General features: G+C 47.8%; 1 protein-coding gene across 6 annotated transcripts in view; it reads left to right on the plus strand.

Moving 5' to 3' along the window:
* Positions 1-1,923: 1,923 nt before the first annotated feature.
* Positions 1,924-21,109, plus strand: part of LOC119652692 (dedicator of cytokinesis protein 9) — a 134,078-nt gene continuing 114,892 nt past the window's right edge. For all 6 annotated transcript variants that reach the window (XM_038056973.1, XM_038057021.1, XM_038057012.1 and 3 more), the window contains exon 1: positions 1,924-2,462. In XM_038056973.1, coding sequence (XP_037912901.1) covers positions 2,364-2,462 — 99 coding nt within the window. In that variant the 5' untranslated portion in view covers positions 1,924-2,363. The remainder of the gene's footprint in view (positions 2,463-21,109) is intronic.

A 21,109-nucleotide genomic window follows, 5' to 3' on the forward strand; every position in this document is an offset into this window, starting at 1 on the left:
CACTTCACGCATTTGGGGTCGTATCCGCAGTTTGAGGATACGTGGCCAATTGTTTGTAATTGAAACATTGGGTGATGTCCCCTTTTCGGGGTTTCTCCCAGCCAATCCGCTGATACAGTAGGGTATTTTGTTTGTAACTAAGCTAGCATCTGCCTCAGAGTTGAGAGTCTCACGAAAGAGACTCAGATTGGTGTCATTGGCTCGTGACCATGGAGTGGAAAGTCTAGTTACGCGGACATTCGTAATTTGCGCTACCTCCTTAATTTCCGAAGCCACGTCTTCGGGAGTGAATTCATGGGGAGAGATTCCTCTGAGGATGAGGAAGGAATGGCCTGCCAGTTTGGTGATCTTGATTAGGTGGAGTAGTTTCTTATGGATATTGGGACAAATGAACCGAACTTTGAGTCTGTCGGATGGTAATTTCAAATTTGGTATTCTTGTCAATGTTCTTGATGACAAGGCCTAGTGCCCTGGCAGTCAATCCATACAGGAAAATCGGAGGGCGAAAGCTAATTCTATTCGTATCTTTAACTAACGGTGGGTTGGCCATGGCGGCAGATTTCGAAGTTCCGGGACGTGCGTGCGTCGCTTCGGGGCGATGCTCGTTGTCAAAGAGAAGATAAAAGCAGTTTTTGTTCGCTGGGGCTTCGTTGTCCGAATCCGTGTGTTTTCGCTTGAAGACAGACTTACCTGAAGCAAGTTTGAATTCGTCTTGGAATCCTTGGATGTAATTGACACAGGAATTTGCTTCACCGATCCAAGCGTCGGGCTGGTCCCCAGGAGGGAAGCTCTGATAGTCGTCGGTGATTATGACAGGGCAGTCGTCACTAATCATTTCTTCGGCCGTAACGGTCTTGTCGGCCGAATGAAGGAGTTGTGTGGTGATGTAAGCTGGTTCCGCGTCCTTTACCCGCTGTGGTTTCGTGTCGTGTTTTTTATCGAGAAGTCACGTGTATTAAAACTCTAACTGGCACTGTTTTATCGCTAAATCGGCTTAACAACTGGATAATGATGTTCGTAAATGTAACAGCGCAAAAGCTTGATCCGAACACAGGCGAGAGAAATCAGCAGAACGAACCTTCCGCTTAGGCGGACACAAGCGAATTCTACATTTGTTAATAGATGTGCAGCGAAATTCACCACGCACACACAAGTAAATGTTGTTGCCACGAACCGTCTTCTATTATAGTTCGAGCATTTCTTCTTCTTCGTCATCAGTCGTCCTGAACGGATGTCCCGCTTACATTCTTGTAGCCCGAGCTGACCAATGTCCAAAAATTACACACACAGATATTGGCTTTCTAGAAGACGTTTCCTTTTTATTTTCTCTCTTGCGGGCATGCGCGTGAGGTTCATGGAGGATCTCGGACGTAGTGAAACTTCATTTGCATATGTCAAAGGACATTTCTATATTTTCACTGAGCAGCTGGTTAGTTTTATTCTAGTAATCATCGGTGAAATAAGCGTTCGGAAACTTGGAATTTCCGACTAGGAGACAACTGGACACAGTGCAAGCTGTTCAGTGACAAAACATGTGAATATCCCCGAATTTCGAAAGTATCTGCGTATCTTACACAAAAAGTTTATATTTTTTTATAAAAAAAAACCCCAGCCCAAACCAATTCAATTGATAAATATGAAATTAATCACAAGTGATTTTTCCAACCGAAATCAAATTTTCCGTTTCCGTTTTTTTCGCTCCGCAAATATCGTACAATTAGATGTCAAAATATCGTAAACGTAAACTTTATAACGCTATCTGGCATCCCTTGGAGCTGTCAAAAGCTAGTGCACGTGCGCAAAAGCAAGATAGCACTATCCATACGGAGCACAACAAAGATCCACTTCTCTCTCGCTCACTCGCCGCTCCCAAAGTCTCCAATGTTTTTCTACAGAAAAACGCAAAGCAAATATTCGTTGACAGTTGCCGTGAACGCTTCGTCGGCTTTGTACGATTTTCCCAATTGGAGGAGTTTACGCTGAAGAGTTTGTGATTTTTCCTTGTTATCTGGCCGGGATAGTGAGCTCACTCGGGTCACATATTGGAGGCGAATATTCGCAACAGTCTCAGTGTCGAATTCCTAACAGAAACGGGCTACGATCCGGAATGTGAGTGCGAAAAACGCCGGAATGGAAGTGCAGCCCTGAAGGCGTTGTACGGTGCCGTGCAATGTTGAGGAAAAGGAAAATTCCACGGTTGAAGTGATAACAGAAATGCTCAGTGAAAACAGTGATCAACAGCGGCAAGTGGGGCTTGAGTTTGTGTGACGAAAATCGATGCAGCCCGCACGGAACTAGAACGAGTGATTGTCGTCCTGTTCCGCAAGTTTTTTCAATAACGGGTGCCCCCCCTGTTCCGGAAAATGACGGAGCGTAAGTTCACGCGGGGGCTGAACAAGCCGGGCATGGCCGCCCAGCTCCGGGAAACCGTTTCCCAAGTGGTCCGCGAAAGTACAGTCCTCGTAAGTACCCGTGACGCGGTCAGCGTCACGAAAACTTGTTTTCTTTTCCAGCTTCAAGGTCTCCGGCGAGAAACAGGTCGCAGGCCGGCCCCTGGTCGGCCGCACACAACCTGCGGCATAGCAAGTGCTCGGCGGTCGTCCAGGGGCCGTACGCGGCCGACGACGGGTTATGATTCAACACGGCACAATCAACTGTCCCTTTGTCGTTCAGCGATTTGCATCCTGCGCGCTCCCTTCCCTTTGGGGCTTCTGCCCACTGAATCTCCCACGGATGACAACGCCTGACGCAGTCGAGTGGAATTTTCTCAACAATGGAACTCATTTCCCTTTTCGTTTGCATTCGAGCTGGGCAGCCTACATTTTCCCCGTCGGCGGCTTCTTGCCGCGGCGATGCTTATCGCAACTCTTTGATCTGGTCATGGTCAAGTCGCGGTCAAGTCTCGCTGGCGCACTCGTTAGGGTGTTTTTGTGGCTCTCCGTAATCGCAACACGACCACGGACACTCGCCAGCCTAGAAATTAATCGGCACCGAAGCACGCCGCGAGCCACTGCAAAAAGCAGAACAATTTCGATTTCAAATAATCGGGGGGAGCAGGGAGCCCCCGCGCCGTTGCGGTAGGCATTCCGGCGTACTTGAATGGACCCATCTGTCCGTTTCAAGTGGAATTGGATCCAATCGCTCCGAGGCCTCAGTCTGTGTGTGCCAGGGAGCCTGTACCCCGCATTTGCTAATTCTCTTTCCGTTTTTGCATAAACTTTTCGAGGTTCTTTTGTTCGGCATTATTTTTGCTAGTTTTACGGCCCATGAAAAGTTTCTGGCCCATTGCCAGCCAGCAAGTCGCTGCCAGCGGCAACTGTGAAATAGTGAGTCCCACTCCAAGGGGATGCCGGGATAGTTGAAGGAGCGCTGCAGCGGGCGACTGGTGGGTGTTGGGGGCGATTGGTGCACACTGGAGCGTCTGCTTCTGTTTGTAAACAGGCGGCCCAGCACGAGCGCCTCGCAGGACAGGCTCTGAAATAGAGACAATTGCGAAAGAGCCGGTGATGTGATGATTCCAACGCTTGGACGACACCATCCCGGAGCTATGGCGTTACATAAGCGGCCACTGAACTCAGAACCGAACGTTGACAACCAATTCACACTGAAATGGGGCCAGCACACAGCTGGAAACGTGCATTTCGCTGGGTATTGATATTCCTGGGGAGAATGTGAATCGTTTGTGGAAAATGCGGAATTCATTGTTATCGACTGCGAAGTGACGGGTTCGAATTGTTCTTCTACTATTTCACTTTGCAAAGGATCCTGTTCTGTTCCCCGTTGAAGTTTGTAGTAATAAAAGGTTTCGAAATAAATCAGACAAAGGCCATATGAGACTCGATTTATTTCGAATTCCATCCATTTCCTTCAATTTAAATTCAATACAGAAAATAGCGGAGGTTTCCAAGGACGAAAAATACTTCACGATCCTCTCTAGACATGATAATCGCCGGGAGTTCTCTCTTAACGAAAAGCTGCAGACGGAATAAGATAGGGGAGTCTCCTGTGCCTAAAAACAAGACAACCTGTGCCAACTGGTCCTCCAGGTTGGGTAGGGCTGATAACCCTATATGGAACACGATGTGATCCGAAGCTACAGAAGCAACCTTGGACTGGGTTAACAACACAATCGCTAAGGCAATGGGAAAGGACAAACGATTTACCTTGTACACACCAGAAACTGCTCAAAAGCTGGTCGATGTCCTACTCCAATATAACCTCCCTCTGTCACTCGAAGTCTCCAAGCCTTCATCAATCATCGTATCATCGGAGTACCTCGGCCTGATACTATTATAAATGAAGAACTTGGTCGGCACACAGGTCTGTCACCCATGCGCAATATAATCGGAAAGCGGAAATGGCAGTGGATAGGTCACACATTAAGGATCGGCGGCAATTGCATTGCTGGAGATCTACTCTCTCAAGACGTTCCACGAGTGCGTCGATCCAAGCGCACTTGGCACCGAACAGTAGAGGAGAAATTTGGTCGTTTCGGGAAGTCCCGGAGTGAGCTGAAGGTAACTTCAGGTAATCGAGAGCGATGGCGCGTATATGCAGTTGAGGCGTTACACCATACCAAGGAGTATATGGCTTGTACCAGACAAAGCCTCTCTCTAAGCAAATCAGCAACATATCAGATTTTCTCTCTCTCTCTCTTTTATCGACTTTAAGGTTCAGGACAAAACTGTACATGACTATGACAAAATCTGGTATCTCGACAAAATTAATAAGATTGACTAGGCTAACCTTCAACAGTGTTAAGATGACATACCAGAAAAAAACCACAGGATCACTTTTGAGACCTTTCTGGGGTGGACATGGTTCTAGCCTCTCCCTTCCCCCATCGATTGCATTCGCAACCACGCCTTTCTCGTCTCCTCTGCCTCTCTTAATCTCCACTGAATTCGCCCTACCATGTCGTTCACTGTATTCCAGCTCTTCTGGCATGTAAGCATTTTCCAAATTATATTTTCCGGAGCTTCTGTTCCTCCCGATGTCTCCTCTAGTGGCGACTCCGAGGAGCTCAATTAGCGCTGTGGTGCGCCGTTTTGATGCCATAAACTCCTAAGACCATGACTGCTGTTATGAGAGCAGAGAGGTAGAGTCTAGCCGGCTTGGATCTTTAGAGGCAACCTGTAGCATTCACGAAGGAAAGCATGAGGTCTCCAAAGAATGGTTTACTTAGTGCCCGTAGCCTGATTCTAGCTAGAGCTGGGCAATTGCAGAGAAAATGCATGAGGGTTTCCCTTCCTTTTGCGCAGCTTCGGCCCGCGGCTGCTAGGTAGTGCGAGTAGACCCCTGACAGCCGCCAGCGAAACACCGGCTGTATTCACCGAAGGGCTGCCAAGAGCAGAGCCTTGCTTGGCCAATCCTTCAGCCCGCTCATTCTCCTCTATGTTCCTGTGCCCGGAAACCTTGAGCATGCCGCCCAGACGATTCAGCGCATCTCTGGATTGCCCCACCAGCCTGGAAGATGTCGGTCAGAATTGTTATGTTCCGTTTGGGGCTCGAATCTCGCTCCAGCCATCGACAGACTTCTAATATGGCCTGTACTTCCGCTTGGAATACACTGGCGAAACCTGGGAGACCATATGACTCGGATACACTGTGCGTATTCGAGAAAACCCCCGCGCCGGCTCCACAGATCATCTTTGATCCATCGGTAAAGAATACTGAGTCATAACCTTGAAAGGAAAGGTTGAAAAGACCACAGGAAAGTTTCTTCTGAAGTTCAGCTTGCTTGTGGCATAGTCCGTGGGGAAGGCCCAGATTTCCCGAGGTACTTCGCCTAGGATGTTGCTGTGGCCGTACGACTTCGCTGATCATCCGGACTCACGTAGTTTGATGGCACTGCACGCAGCAACGTATTTAATGTGGAGGTCTAGGGGGAAGAGATGCAGGAGTACATTGAGAGCATCTGCCGGGCAGGATTGCAGAGCCCCAGTAGCACCTGCACACGCGGTCCTTTGAATCCTACTAAGCTTCATCCTATTGTATTTTTTGCTCAAAGTCCTGCCACCATAAAATAGAACCGTACGTTTGGATCGGACGCACTACAGCGGTGTACATCCAGAGAACCATCCTCGGCCGGAGACCCGATTTCTTTGCAAAGGTTCTCTTGCAGGCATAGAAGGTTATACAGGCCTTCTTAACCCTCAATCCTGTTCAATCTCCAATTTAGCTTTGGATCCAGGGTTACACCCAAATACTTACATTAGAGGAAAGAACCAATATTTGTTCATTTAACCGTGGTAGGTGGAATTCAGGTATCCTTGTCTTGGTGGTTGGGTTTATGCCGAGTCCGCATCTTGCGATCCACAGGCATACCTTTCGCAACGCTCCTTCCATGATGTCGATCATAGTGCACGGAAACATTCCTGACACTAATATCTCCGAGTCGTGGACATACGCCACCACCTTCACCCCGCTGCTGTCCAATGTTCGTAAAATTTCTTCCATTACTATTCACAGCCCTGGTCAAGTGGTTGCTTTGCAAATTCGACTGGATTATCCTGGTACTTAGCATGGATATAATCCAATGCATGAGATACCCCTCCAATCCAATACCTGTCAAGGCTTCCTTGATGGTGTTGGTACTAACGTTGTTGAAAGCTCCCTCTATATCCAAGAAGGCAGCTAGGCTATACTGTTTGTACTGCAGCGACCGCTCAACCGTGCCAATTACCTCGTGGAGGGCGGTTTCGGTGGATTTTCTTTTGAGGTAGGCATAATGGGATTTAGAGAAAAGCGTTCTTTCTATAATCGTCCTTAAGTGAATGCCCAGGACGCGCTCTAGGGTCTTCAGCACGAAAGAGGTCAGGCTGATTGGTCGAAAGTCCTTCGCGGACTCATGATCGCGCCTGCACGCTTTCGGTATGAAAACAACACACACACAGCACACCAGGCCTGTGGTACGTATCCTAAAGAGATGCACCTCCGGTAAATCTCAACAAACCACCGCATAATCCTTTCCTGTTGCTTCTCCAGCATGACTGGCATTATCCCATCTCGCTCTGGAGATTTATATGCGGAGACGCTGTTTATAGTCCAGCCGACCTTATCCTCGGCATTTATCGATTTGATAGTCTCGCCCAGCTGGGGTGGTCGCAAACCCTCCAAGCAAGGGTCTGACTCACAGTCCTCCTCGCTAGCGGGAAAGTGCGTTTGAACCATAAGTTCCAAGGTTTCACTAGAAGATTCCGTCCAAGAGCCTTCTGACGTTTGAAGAAAGGATGGGCTCTTATATTTCTTGGATAGAATCTTTCTGAGCCTCGCGGATTCACTGGTGCTTTCGATGTTCTGACAATAGTTCAACCAAGATGATTGATGGCCGACTTGTACCTCTTCAGGCAGTCCTTGTATGGTGTCAATATTGATGCCTGCAGCAGATGTTGAAGATTTCCCTGGTTAGTTTCCTAAGTGATTTGAGGGATCCCCCTACGTCGAGGGTCTCTGGTTAGGAGTACTTTGTCTGGTACTCGCTACGCCCAGTTTGATGGCAGTGGATTCCAGGCTGGAAACCACTAGTCCGTCTGCCGCCTCGCTCCGTGAGGTCCCTGCGGTTGATTTCAGCTCAGCGGTGCTACGGTTGGCACCGAATGTACTTCTCGCGACGGCTGATGCCTCCTGGCTGGATGCCACCAGTTTGTCTTCCGATGATGTGCCTGCTGTCACCCACTTTTCTTCTAGCATCGGTTTCTTTATTTTTAAAATCATGTCTTGGTCTCACGAGTAGCCCGGGAAGAATGTCCACCCTGGTTAGCCCGGTCACCAGGGTAACGGTCTTATTTGAAACTGAAGGTGCCAAAGGTATTCAGAGTTTGCATACTAAAGATAAGCTCCCCAGTGGCCACGCAGCCCTCGGCGTATGCTGTTCCACCTTGGCTTGGGGTCCTATTAGCACCTTCTCCAGGGCAGGGAGGACGATCCCCGGGTTGTTGCTTCGGTCTATCCCCCCGCCAGATCTACTTGGCCCTAACACATGACCAGCAGACAAGCAGATCCTCGTCAGTTGGATAAGCCTACACCCAGCCCTGGCCTACACATCTCGGTTTCCAGTGGGCACCACGAGGAGGTCGTGTGAGGACTTGCCGAATTGTGCAACTTTAACCTAAAGCATAATCAGACCAGACCTCCAATGGTTTGAATATTTTGATGAATTGTTCGGCAACTAGAATATCGACGGGCCGGAGGTCCCGCCTCGTTGAAGAAGAAAGAAGAAGAAGAAATCTTTCTTTATTTAATGAAGACAACATCAGAAAATAAATTCCTTATTACATATTGTCTTCAGAGGGAGGAACAAGTGTTTGGCTTACCTTACGCTTAAAACTAGAGAAGGAGACACAGTCAAAGACCTAAGCTGTAGGGCGGTATAGTACCGTTATGGCCTCGGGATAGGGGAGTGAAAGTAAATCTGGAGCTCTGCGAAGGGTACTTCAAGAATGTCCGCACTACGTGTGTTTTGAGAGGCAGTGCGGAAAGTAATATCTGAGTTGGCAGAGCAGTCCATCAGGCAATTGCAGAGTTTGAAAAGAGTACACATATCAATGAAGATACGGCGTTGCTGCAGGGAGGAAAGTTCTTTTTGTAAAAGATGGTCCGGGTGAATTTGCGTTGTACCACGTCAAGAGCACGACAGTCACGGATGCCGAAGGGGGCCCAGACTACACAACAATATTCAAGTATGTTTCTGACAACGGAGTTGAAGAGTATTAAGGAAGGCTAAATTGAGGTAAAGTCGGAGGAGAACATAGGATAAAACCAGACATTTTGGAAGCTGTATTGATAATGTCAACGAAGTGGGAATTGAAACGAAGTTTGTCGTCGAATATTACACCCAGGTCTTGGAAGGAGGTCAGTAGTGAAAGGGGTTGTCCACTAAGAGAATAGGAAAAGGATGTTGGGAGGGTTTAAGCGAATACCACATCCAGTGGCATTTTTGACATTCAGTGTAAGCTTGTTGACCAAACACCAACGGACCAAACTGTCAAGGTTGGACTGCAAGAGAGCACAGTCCAGCGGAGAGGAAACAGAGGCAAATAATTTAAGGTCGCTTGCGTAAAACTAAAGGAGGTGAGGATGGAGGCGCCAGAGCAAGGACAGAAAGAACGAGGTGAGTAATCTTGAAAAGGAACTTTACAAGAACGGTATGAGAGATAGGAGGAAAGCCAGGAGATAATTGAGGGAGAGAAGTTGAGTAATGAAAGTTTAGAGAGGCGAATATTATGGCCAACGGGATCAAACGCTTTGGACAAATCAGTATAAATAGCATGTACCTCCTGTCGCGAATTAAAGCATTCAGGAACGAAGTTGATAAAGACCAGAAAGCTTGAAGCCGTAGATCTATGTTTCATGAAACCATGCTGCTCTTTGACAATGAGGTGACCGAAGTGTGCGGTCAACCAGTCGTTGACCCATCTTTCTAGGATTTTGGAGCAAGAGAAGAGAAGAGAGATTGGGTAGTAGTTGACAGCAAGAGAAGGGTCTCCGCTCTTGAGAATAGGGATGATAAGGGTCCCTTTCCAGACATGGGGAAAGTAGCATTCTTCTAGACTTTTGTTGTAGATTATACACATGAAGAGGGAAATGTGTTTTCTACAGTTAAGAAAGAAAAGGCTAGGAAGCCCATCGGGACCAGGTCCGACATTGGGGCCAAGATGACCAATGAGGAACTCAATCAAGGAAGGCGTAAGGAGAGGAATGGCCAGATATTCTGAGCAGCCTGTAGTTAGAAGAGGCGCAGAGCGTGGAGGGAAAGAAGGGCGTAGGATTGTTGTGTGGAGTTGGCAGTGGAGTCAACAAAACTGATAGAAGAAGAGAGAGATTGAGTGGGATTACGACAATTGCGAGTGTGAGACCAAAAGGGTTTCAAGTTATCGCGGGCAAGGGCGACTTCGACGCTCAATAAGTACCTTTTATGCGCTTTTTGAATCATTGACTTCACAGTAGAGCGCCTGAAACTTCTTTCACAGTGCACGTTTCAGGCGTGTGTTATTAAGAATCTCCGTTGTGAACCAAGTTGGGTACGAACGTAGGCAGGCAGGGGAAAAAGGGACATAATAGGAGAGGATATTGTGAAAGATATTTAGAACTTGATCGCACGTTGAGTTGCTTAATATATGTTCCCAGGTGAAAGACGTTAAAGCTGGCTTTGCGGAAGTTGAACTTAGTAGATTTACGCTCCGTTTTGGAGTTTGAACGAGGGAGCTCCCCTTTAAATTTAAGCGCGGGGTGGTGATCGCCAGTTTTGACATACGTGGATGTGCAAGTAAATAAAGGGGAGGTTGGATAGAAAGAGGTCGAGAGTGCGGCCTAAGGAGTTTTTGGTGGTATTAAAATTCAGGTCAGAGCAAGTGTTCATAAAGGAAGAAAGTAGAAGGGAAGAATGGGAGGGGTTGTTGGAAGGCTAGGATGATTAGGCCAGTGGAGTATGGGGAGGTTAAAATCTCCGCAAAGGAAGGAAGGGAGAGAAGGGTATCTGACAATAAGGGGTCCAGACAAACTGTCAAATAATTCTTCATACAGGTGAGAAGGGCAAGCACAGGGAACGTATACACAAGATACAATGAACGGGAGGCAGTTGGGCGGGGAGATGCAAAGAGCAACACACAGTGTATCTTTTATTGCAATTAGGACCCCGCCGCCGTTGGATTTACGAGATGCATCCCGGTCCCTGTCACAGCGGCAAGTGGAGGATACTTCGAGGAGCTCGGAGTTTAATATGACATCGTCCAGCCAGTTTCCGGAGATACAAATGGCATGGTGTTACTGAGTCAGCGCAGATAAATTGAAGGCCCTCAGCTTGGTTCTTAAACCCCTAACATTCTGACAAAACAGACGGACAGTAAACATGGATCCAGTTATATTGCTCGGCGGGTTGTCCTGAAATTTACCCGCGAATTGGGGCGCTTGTATGACTTGATGAATACACCTCCAGTCTAGAAAGAAGGGTTACCGAGGACGTTGAATTCGTGAGGATAAGTCATCTTGAAAGTCGCAATCACCCGGTCTTTTGCCAGTTTGACGCAGGACAGGAGAAAGTAAATCAACTTTGCGCTTTATGTACTCCAGTACATCGTCCATAGAAGTTGCGAACGCTAGCCTGGAGATAAAGAGCTGTTTAGGTGGGGACGCCACCTTTAGCCCAGGGGAGCTGGTATGAGCGGATGAAGTGCCAGGATATATAGCAGCGGTGGGAAGTGGAGCTTCGTTGGCGACGGGAACGATGTCAAAAAGTGGAGCGGCTGTGTTCTGATTCATGACCTGCTGACGAGGCTGCGCATATTGTCCCGTTGAAAGCGCGATGGACCGAGACAGGATCAGAGGCTTGGTGGACCGTAAGTCGTCGCATAGTGGCCCATGAATCAGGGGGAGCCAATTGAAGCAACCCTAATGTAGGAAGGCACGTACCAGTGTTGCGATTCACGTTTTCGGGGGAATTCAGTGGTTGTGCTGATTCGCTGGCGTTGGTTAAGTCATCCTTAGCAGAAGAAGAAGTAGAAACGGTTGAATATATAGTTGATACCGCCGGTAGAGGGACTCCACTCGACGGTGGTATCAAATAGAAACATCAACGGCGCGCTGAATGGCTGCCAAGGTCGTAGACTGTTTATTAAGCAGTCGGATCGCATTTGACAGCGTGCAGCTGTGGCAGGTATTGCAGCGATAGGATATGTTGTTGACAAACTATGCTTGAGTCTCCAAAAATATTATAAATGCATATACTTGGCTTTACCCGATCATTTCCGCTTGGCAACGATTGAAGCCTTTGAGTTCCTTGCAATCTTTCTAAGAATATGGACGGATTTATGGTACGGATCCTTTCAGAAGCATTGTTTCCTGTTTTAGTGCTTGGATTTTGGACGCTATGACTCGCGCCTTTCCTATCTGCTTTATCAGACTCCGACGACAGTCCTGAGGCTCTAGCTATTGGTGTTCTGTCGGTAGTACCCAATGTATCAATTTTGACGACTCGGTGGATTCCTCTGGCGACTAAATTTTGCTCACTTTGTCCAATTGTTCTAGATACTCCGCGTATAGTTGTTATTGCTAGCACTCAGCTACCTAAATAACTTTTTTTTCTGTTTTTTTTTTCCATCCTTAAAATTGAGTTTTATATTTTATCCCATAAGTGAGTTCGGAAAAGAACGTCCATTGTAGCAGTGCCACCCGTGTCTTTTTATGGGTGGAGGTGGAAATCTTAAGAAGACACCAGGTTGCAGTAGTGTGTTGGATTCTCACCCACTAAAACCACCCCTACTTCTCCGCCCATATCCCCGTGGGACCACCGTAAAGTATTACTTCGCGAGGAGGGCTCTGGTTTACACCAGCGAAACTAGGTCACGCGTCTGCGAAATCCTACCGCTCCGATAGAGTACCCGCGAGCTCGACGAACGGAAGCAGCCTGTTATATATCACCCTCTCCAACATCTTCCCCATAGTGTCTAAAAGACAGATAGGGTGATATGAAGAGGATGCGCCGGATGGTTTTTTGGGTTTTGATAGCAGAACCAACTTCCTTTTCTATTGCGCGGCAAACACTCCTTCCACCATGCACGATTCAAATGTACTCATGAACCATGCGGGCTTAATTTTAGCTGCCAACTTCAGGGCTTTGTTCGGAATCCCATCCAATTCCGGAGTCTTATTAACCCCAATTCGTCCACAGATCTCCCGTAGTTCCTCCTCGGTAACCCCTGGGATTGTGAAGACGTCCTGCTGCATCGTTGGTTGGAGTCCACTATCTTCCTGTTGTGGGAAAAGAATTTCGATTATTTTGAACAAAAGTCGCAGGCAAGCCTCTTGGAGTAATTTTTGTCCACGAATCTTGTTCATTGCATCCTTGTAAGTAGCGCCCCACGTGTTCATATTTGCCTCAAGGCGCAACTGCCTTTAGCAATTCCGCTTATTTTCCCGTATAGTCTTCTTAAGGCTACTTTGAAGATCGCGATATTCCTTCTCCGACTGACGATGTTCTGATTTACCTCTGATCCGTTGGCAAACCCTCTTCGCTCGCAGACACGATACTCTCAACAGCGCGATTTCTTGGTTCCACCAGTAATTTGGTTTCCTACTGTAGTGAAACGTCCGTCGCGGCATTGTAGAGTCGCATGCCTCAGTTACCCGTGGATATAGCTGGCTCATTTCTTCCAAGGGCATTCTCTTTGGGTCGTAACCTCCTTCTAAAGCCGCCAGGAATGTCTATCCCTCGAAAGCTCCAATGGGTCCTGGTTTTCTCGCTTTTCTCGCACTGTTCGTTTGCTCACTCGGCTGTCGCCCCCTCCGTTCCTGATGTCGATGGCCTGGTGGTCACTGTGGGTGTAGTGTTCACTCACCCGCCAGACCATCCCTCTCGCCAACGAGGTACTGAGATAGGTTAGATCGACGATTGAGCCTAGCCCTTCGCCTAGGAAGGTGGGCCCGCATCCGACGTTGGCTAGTACGACGTCCAGCTCCGCGAAGGTTTCAAGCAAGATTTGGGCCCTGGTGTTAGTTACTCGACTCCCCCAGTCTAAGGTCCACGCGTTGAAATCGTTGGCAATGAATTTGGGGCTGTCGTCCCTACGTTGACTTTTGCCCCTACAAAGCCGGCTCCTGGGAAAGCCATTGTTATTTGAATAACTTGCCGACCACTTGCCCATAACGTCGCGTTTCCCGATGAGTCTTCCCCCCACGTAGCACCAAGGAAGGTTCACATATTACCGCCACGTCCACATACGACTCTCGAATGGTTTGCGAGAACAAGTCTTGAGCTGCCTCGCAATGTTTGAGCCTGATTTGTATCAATCTCATTTAGCCCTACCATTCAACTCTCTTCTATATGCCGGGCACCTGGTCTCACCTGCAACGTGTCGGTCATCTGCTCCCGTTTTACCTTGGCACAACATGCATCGTGGATATCCCGTGCAGTCTTTGATAAGGTAGCCCTCTTCTCCACAATTCCTGTACCTTCTCGACCTATCATGCTCACTAGTACATACTGCATCTGAAGCATATCTTAACAGATACTTGTTCCCTAAGCTGACACACGACCCAACCTATTCTTACCTTGCCCGCAGTAATTAGTTTAATCCCTGATCCCAGACGAATCTTCTTTTCTCTTTCTGCCGCTTTTTGCGCCCACCTTTGTTCACTCTTCGGGTTTACGAGCTGTAGGCTCTTCCCCTTTCTTCAAAGTTGGGGCCGCAATCGAAGAACTATCCGCAATTTTCTCCTGCGTAGCTCTCTCGGTGAAGAGGCCTTTTTCTCCTTGGTCGCTTGTTGGACACCAAGGGAGGGAGTATGTATTTTCAGTGACTAAAAAGGACTGTGCCTGAGAGCAATAGGACCTATCTCCGGTAAGTGGACACTCTGAGTTCGCGTTTTTCAGTTGGTACTGCGGGAAGGATCCTCTACTTGATTAACCGTGGGTTGTGCCAATTGTTTTACGACCTACTATCATTAACCTTGACCAATTTCCGCAAACTGCAATGGGTTGATCATGTGGGACTGCATGAGGATCGAACCCTTAGGCGAGCTTTTACAAACAGAGCTAAAGGAGACAGCCCACAGGGAGGGCCCAGAAAAGTTGAAAGGAGTTAATGAACGTAGATGGCAGATTGCCTTTAATGAATTCGAATTGGGGGTCCAAGGCTGTTAGACGGAAACAGCTGGAGGAGTTGTGTCGTGAGCCCAAAGCTCCGCCATAGTGTTATCTCTGCTGCCGAAAGCTGGGTCCAAAATTGCACATATTTCCGCAAAAAAGGACAAGGCTTTTGAAACGCTACGCTGGATCCCAAGTAAGTTATTCCAACTGTATGAGGAGATAATCTTGCTGTGGGTATTTTTTGCTCTGAGGGTAGATGGCATAATAGTGTGTTATTCACGTTAACTAGTAGATTTCCAAATTTTTGCCCCCAATGATGTCATTGTCTCATGCGGCCCCCTTACTCTACTCAAATTATAAAGCCATCAAACGGGTGATATGACACGAAATTCACTAAACCGGGCGGATTAAAAGTTCCGCGCTCGTCCGCCTTTTGTCGCTTTCACCCATAATTTGTCTGAAATATGGTAATTAGCGAGCAGCCGCTCATCATTTTGTTTGAAATTCACTCAGATAGAACGTTTTAGATTGTCTCTACTCATCGTCATATATTCAATGACGAGAGAGTTGTTTGAAAAACTTGAGACTTTCATGAAACCAAGTACGTACATAATTGCAATTCTCACGCTAATTAGGCAGTAAAACTATGGCAGTTTAGATAAACGAGCACTAAACAGATAGATTCCTCATGCCGGCACTGTTAGAAATAAATGTGTTGTTTTTTGCCTGAAAAGTATCTGAAAGTGCTTTGGAAAGTTCTTACGGGGTTTGTGTACGGATGTAGTGCCGTTTGGAGGTAGGTAAACCTGTTGGACGGGTTGGCCGAAAAATAGCACGAATTGCACATTGTAGAAGGTCAGCTATGAATTGCTGCTAGAATTTACGATCAAGGCTATTGTGGCTAGAAAACAGGACTTGAACTGGGTTAGATCATTTGTGTTTTACGGAGAATGAGAAATTTTTTAAAATTCCAAAAATGCCTGTAATTTGATACTAAAAAATTATGGTATGTGAATGCGTTTACGCATAGAGTGTTGGAATCCCGCAAGAGTGCCCTGTCGGACTACCAACTAAACCCCTCAGAGAACTAGCCTGGAAACATTTGACACATTACTTCGGGCTAGCCCTCCCGCTGTGCCGGCTTTGGGAGCCTTCGAGTCAGGGAATCCCTTTCACCAACAAGAGGGGAGGGGAGGAAGGGAGTTGTTAGTTCAGGGAACCTCTTACCATCCGGTCCCTCATCGCAAAATCATACAACATAGGGGACCAGTACGTACAACATGCAAAGAAGAGTCCCACATAAATGGATCTAGCAGCTCTCTTGCTTAGACCCCATTCGAACCTCATCACACGCCTCAACATACACACCAATTTAGTCAAGTGTGGCTTGAGCTCGCGCAGGTGCGGACCTAAGGACATGCGTTCCGCGATCGTCACTCCCAAGAATGTCACTTTTTGCCGGTATTTCAATGAAACTCCATTGAGTTTAACCAAGGGCGAACGACGTAGGTAGTCTTTCAGCATCATCGCGACGGTTTTTTCCGTTGAGACCGCGACACCGACTTTAAGAGACCACGCGTTAACGATGCCCTGCTGCTCGAGCTCGAGTCGAATCTTCCCTGAACAAGTATGAGGAGATCATCCGCGTAGGTAACACATTCAGCAACGGTCGAAAGCTCACCCAACAGTTTGTCCATCATCAGGTTCCATATAAATGGACCTGGGATAGATCCCTGTGGGCAGACGCGCTCCACGTTCACCCACACAGGCTCGTTGACACTTTGGACGAATGCTCCTCTACCATGGAAGTAGCTCTTCCACAGAGCTAATTCCTGGCAGTCACATTCAGAAAGCTTCGGCAGCACAGACGACCAACTGAGGTAATCAAATACGCCTTTAAAATCTACAAAGATTCCAAGGACGTACTTGCTATGACAACGAACAACAAAGTTCTTCACATATATTAAGGCGTCGTCAGTGGACTTACCAGCATGGAAGCCATACTCTCTGTCAAACACCAGATGAGATGTTTTCACCCCCAGTCGCTGGACCATAATTCTCTTCAGGACCTTGCCAAGGGCCGGGAGAAGGTATATCGCCCTGTACGACTGAGGATTATTATTATCCTTCTCCCTTCTCCCTCTCTGGATCGCCTGCCAGATGGCGTTGCAGATCTTGCCAGTCATCGCATCCCAGTCAGGTGACTTCCGAGACCTGAGCCTCGCCATGCTTTCCTCGATCTCGCAGCACCTCAGGGGCAGAATTTCTTCCCCTCCTTCAGCGCAACCGTCAGGAGAAACCGAACGCTCGGATCTCGGAAATAGGTTATAGGCTCACCGTTCACCTTGATGCCGGCTATGTCGTGAATACGTTTACCTTTGTACATCCGGTAGAATCTACCCCAAGGGTCATCATAACGTTCACCAATGATTCGCCTCCAGTCTTCTTCCTTAGATTGCCTCAACAGATCGTTATAAGACAGGACACCTCACCTATAGGCGAGTCTAAGTTGGTCAACATCAATATCAAGAAAGACAACACTTAGACGGCGCGCCCTTTGGAATTTCTTCCTCAGGCGATGGATTTCCCTCCGCTTAATACGGGGAGCATTCGTCCACCACGTGACATGCTTACGAAGCCCGAACGAACGATCAAAACCAAGCCACCTAAAACACGCAGGGAGCAAGTCATGCGACCTGACCCTGTAGCTAAACCATTTTACATACACCCTTTCGGTGGATGTCAACTTCTCAATCACAGCTGGCGTGCTTTCAATCACAACATTGCCGACTGCCCCAGGACCCGACCGTATTGGTCGACTTATAATCTTCTCTCTTGAATCGCTCGAAGGACATCTGGTCCCCCAAGTGATTCTCATGAATCTGCTGCATCAGCTTATCAGCGCTAATGCAGCAGTGCACGTCACAGACGATGACACGAGGTTCCAGCTTCTGGGCCACTGCCACCTTCAATCCATGTTCGGAGAACTTCGGGTTCGCCACAACCTTCTTTTGTTCCTTTTCGGAGGGCACGCGTCAGTGATCGAAACAGCGTCCCCCAGAGCATCAAGCCGCTACTGAAAGTCCGGCGTCGTCTCGTTCGGCGTCAGGCAAACGTTAAAAAACGTTATCCCTAAACCCGGGATCCAGACAAAACCATTCCCTAGGCCTCTGGCAAGGACACGAAGTCGAAAGTCGTCCCGAACCCTGATGGTAGCGGTACCCGATAAGTCGAGATGTCATGAGGCCGGTTCCCTGTTTCGGTATTATTCGCTAATTAGCATTAGATCAACATCATGCCATTCGTACCCTAACCCTTTCCAATTCCGCCCTTAGGTTGGATACCGTCCCGAGCCCGCAGTGTGTGCGACGTTCTCACCAGACGCGCCACGATCTCTGCAGAGAACGCAACTTTCGCTTTCATTGCAGGTTTTCGCTTGATAACCTACTTGACTGCATGCTGCATGCTGTCCTCCTGTCCGGTCCCTTACAAATTGCTGATGTGTGTCCATAGTCCAGACACCTGTAGCACTTGGTGGGGACTATCCGCATTTGTACCTTGCATACTACTCATCCAATTTTGATTCTCCCGTTGCTAAGGAGTTTCCTCGCATATTGCTCAAGGACTTCCAGTATGGCGAGTTTTTGGCCTCGAGCATTTACAGAGTTTACAGAGGTTTTACCTATCCGGGCATTGCCTACCTCTGGGCATTCATGCTTTATCGCCTCTTTCGCTTCGACCTTTTCTGTGAGGCAGTCAAGATCCCGGATTTCTAGAAAGCACATGGGCTCTAGGCTGGAAACAAGAGCCTTCTCGCCCAATAACCTCTTGATGACTTCGCAGAACGTGCTCTTGCTGGTCGTCTTCGGGCCCAATTCCTCGTTTTCGTGTGGAAGGCACCTCTGCTTCGTTGTCGTGCGGGTTTCATCCTGTGGCGGATTTCACTAAGGACTTCCGCAAATGTCTTGCCTTCCGTCGGCTTAATGAGCAGAGCCGACGGTCTAGTTCTGCTTCGTTTCCTGGCCTTTTCAGGTTCTGGCTCTTGGCTGGCAGCCTCCTTGTCTTTGGACAGACGGATCTTTGGGTGCGGAGTCAGTTGTTTCCTTTTTTCCTTCTTCGCCTTCTTTTTTTGGGCCCTGAAAACTACTTTGATAAAGTCTCCTTTAAGCAAGTCGTCCATTTTCCGCTTTTTCCGCAGTTCGTTTTGCAGTGGGCTATCTGCGATCCGTTTAATGCAAGCAGCGTTCTCAGCGGGACGTGCAGCAGTTTCTGCTCTCCAATCATCTTCCGCTTGTCACGTTCGCCTATAGAAGGAGATACGATCCAATCGCTTCTCCAGTTCCATCAGCTCGTTTTTGACGCCTTTGCTGATGTTCCCCTAGAGGAACGTTGCCGACCGCATATGCTTCACCACTGCTGCGTATTTCCTGATGAGCCTTTCCTCGTCGGCTCGAGCTAGGACCGTCGACTGCGCCCAAACGCACTCAGCTCTTCCTCCTTCCCTGTTATTTCGTCGTTTATTTTTTTTTTTTGATTTATGTGTATTCTTCATGGAAAACCCACCAGCGCATCATGTGCAAGGGAGCGGGCTGCAATATTCAGGAACGGGTGTACCCCCGGGGACACAGCCCCTACCCCAGTTCCCTGAGGCCTGACCTACGCTTAGTTGGTCCCGAAATTCATGGAAGAATCAGCGCTCGCTCGGGGCAACGCCGTCTACTAATACCAGTTCAATGCACACTACCCCACCAGGGTCCGGAAAGGGCTGGTTCCTGATACACGTATCAACTACCACCAGCTTGGCTCACATCACTCCATCGACAGCTCAGTCACTCCGGAGACTTCTAGTGTGTCCCGACGTGTACCGGTCATTCGCGGTTCGCTCTTCACCATGAAGCTTTCTCAAGGATACTACTTAGGATGCGGATATACTGCCAGTTAGGAGTCAGAACTACTTACTCGGGGACCTCGAGGACGTCACAGCTCATACCGTAAGCGACCCGTAAAAGGTTGCTGACGACCCCTGAGGGGACGATTCGACGATGACGATAGAATCTTTGTACGATTTTTACTGGCAATAAAATTTTTATATTCAAAAGCCCACATGGAATTCCTCAAGTCCCTACTCACCTTTGTTCACTTATTAATTGAAAATGTCCTTTCACCATAAAAGTTTCCTTACGGCTCCCGGATCCTGGACGCCTTCCAAGAAAGTTTGAAATCTTAAGACAATACAATTCGCTATATACTCATATGCTTGTACCCTTCTGAGAAGGAATCTAACATGTTGCGACATCCACAAGGAAATCCAATAAAGCAGTCAACACGACATGTTGCAACGCCTCTACGATCATCAAAGGACATTTTCCATTCTTTTGTGTAACAGCCGAACAAATGGAACTTCATAGTTGCCACGAAGAGCCAAGAACCTGTTGTTCTAGCTATCGCGCATCCTTCACTCGAAATATCCTTTCATCATTTCTAGTGTAATCCACAAAGGATGCAACACCACTCTTGTCCGTCCTCTTTAGAGACAGTCATTGTCAAAGTACAATCAAAATATCAGACTTTCTAGTCTCTTGAAATTAGAAAGGTAGGTGTGCTTTCAAAATGTCTCCGAATGTGGAGAAGGAAGGGTTGGAAATCCGTAAGCACATACACCTTAAGCTTTTGAGAAGTTGGAAGGGATGAAAGGCATGAGTCATTCGTATCAGCCACCCCATTTATCCTGCAATGTGATATGACGTTCCGGGAGTATACATACAAATGTAGGGAAGTAACGTTAAGGGGGGTGGAAAGCAGCGTCAATGTTACACTGCCAATTATTGAATAAACGTCGCTCTGTACACGCGGAGTATCCTGACTGCATTTGGGGTGGAAGCGGATACATTTCATAATGTACACATGGCTCCTCACAGTTGGATCATTTCGCATTGTAGTCCATTATGAGAATTAGATAAAACGATTTTGATCGATTAGGGTGATGTCACGTCATTCTATTTTGACAATTAACGGTGGGTAACGGAAATAGTTTGATTACTAAAAGTATTACTTTTTTTTTGTTCAGGATGGTGGGAGACCTGAGTCCACATTCTCTTGATGACGGACCGGACCACTTGGGAAGCAACTTATTTCCTCTCGTGTGGCCCACGGACTCCTTTCTTTGGGTTAAACACTCCAAGTTTATCAAAAATCTTGACTGATGGTTTCATCCAGGACAGAGGCAACTCATCAGATGCTGCCTCACCTCTGCCTTGGGAGCAGCGTGACCGAAAGTAGCGACAGGTCGAAGTGAATTTTTTTGTCAAGGATGCTGGGAGTGTTCCCAAATGGTCCGGTCCGTCATCAAGTGGATGCGAACTCAGGACTCCCACCATCCTCAACAAAAAAATGGTCTGGCCTGGTCTAGATTTGAACTTAGGACGGATTTCAGTTCAATATAATTCGCACTCATGTCGTGCTTGCGATTATATAGTATATAAATGGAGCGATTACCATCTGTGGCTACTTTCGGTCACGCTGCTC

Source organism: Hermetia illucens, chromosome 1, assembly GCF_905115235.1.
Source record: "Hermetia illucens chromosome 1, iHerIll2.2.curated.20191125, whole genome shotgun sequence".
Lineage (NCBI taxonomy): Eukaryota > Metazoa > Arthropoda > Insecta > Diptera > Stratiomyidae > Hermetia > Hermetia illucens.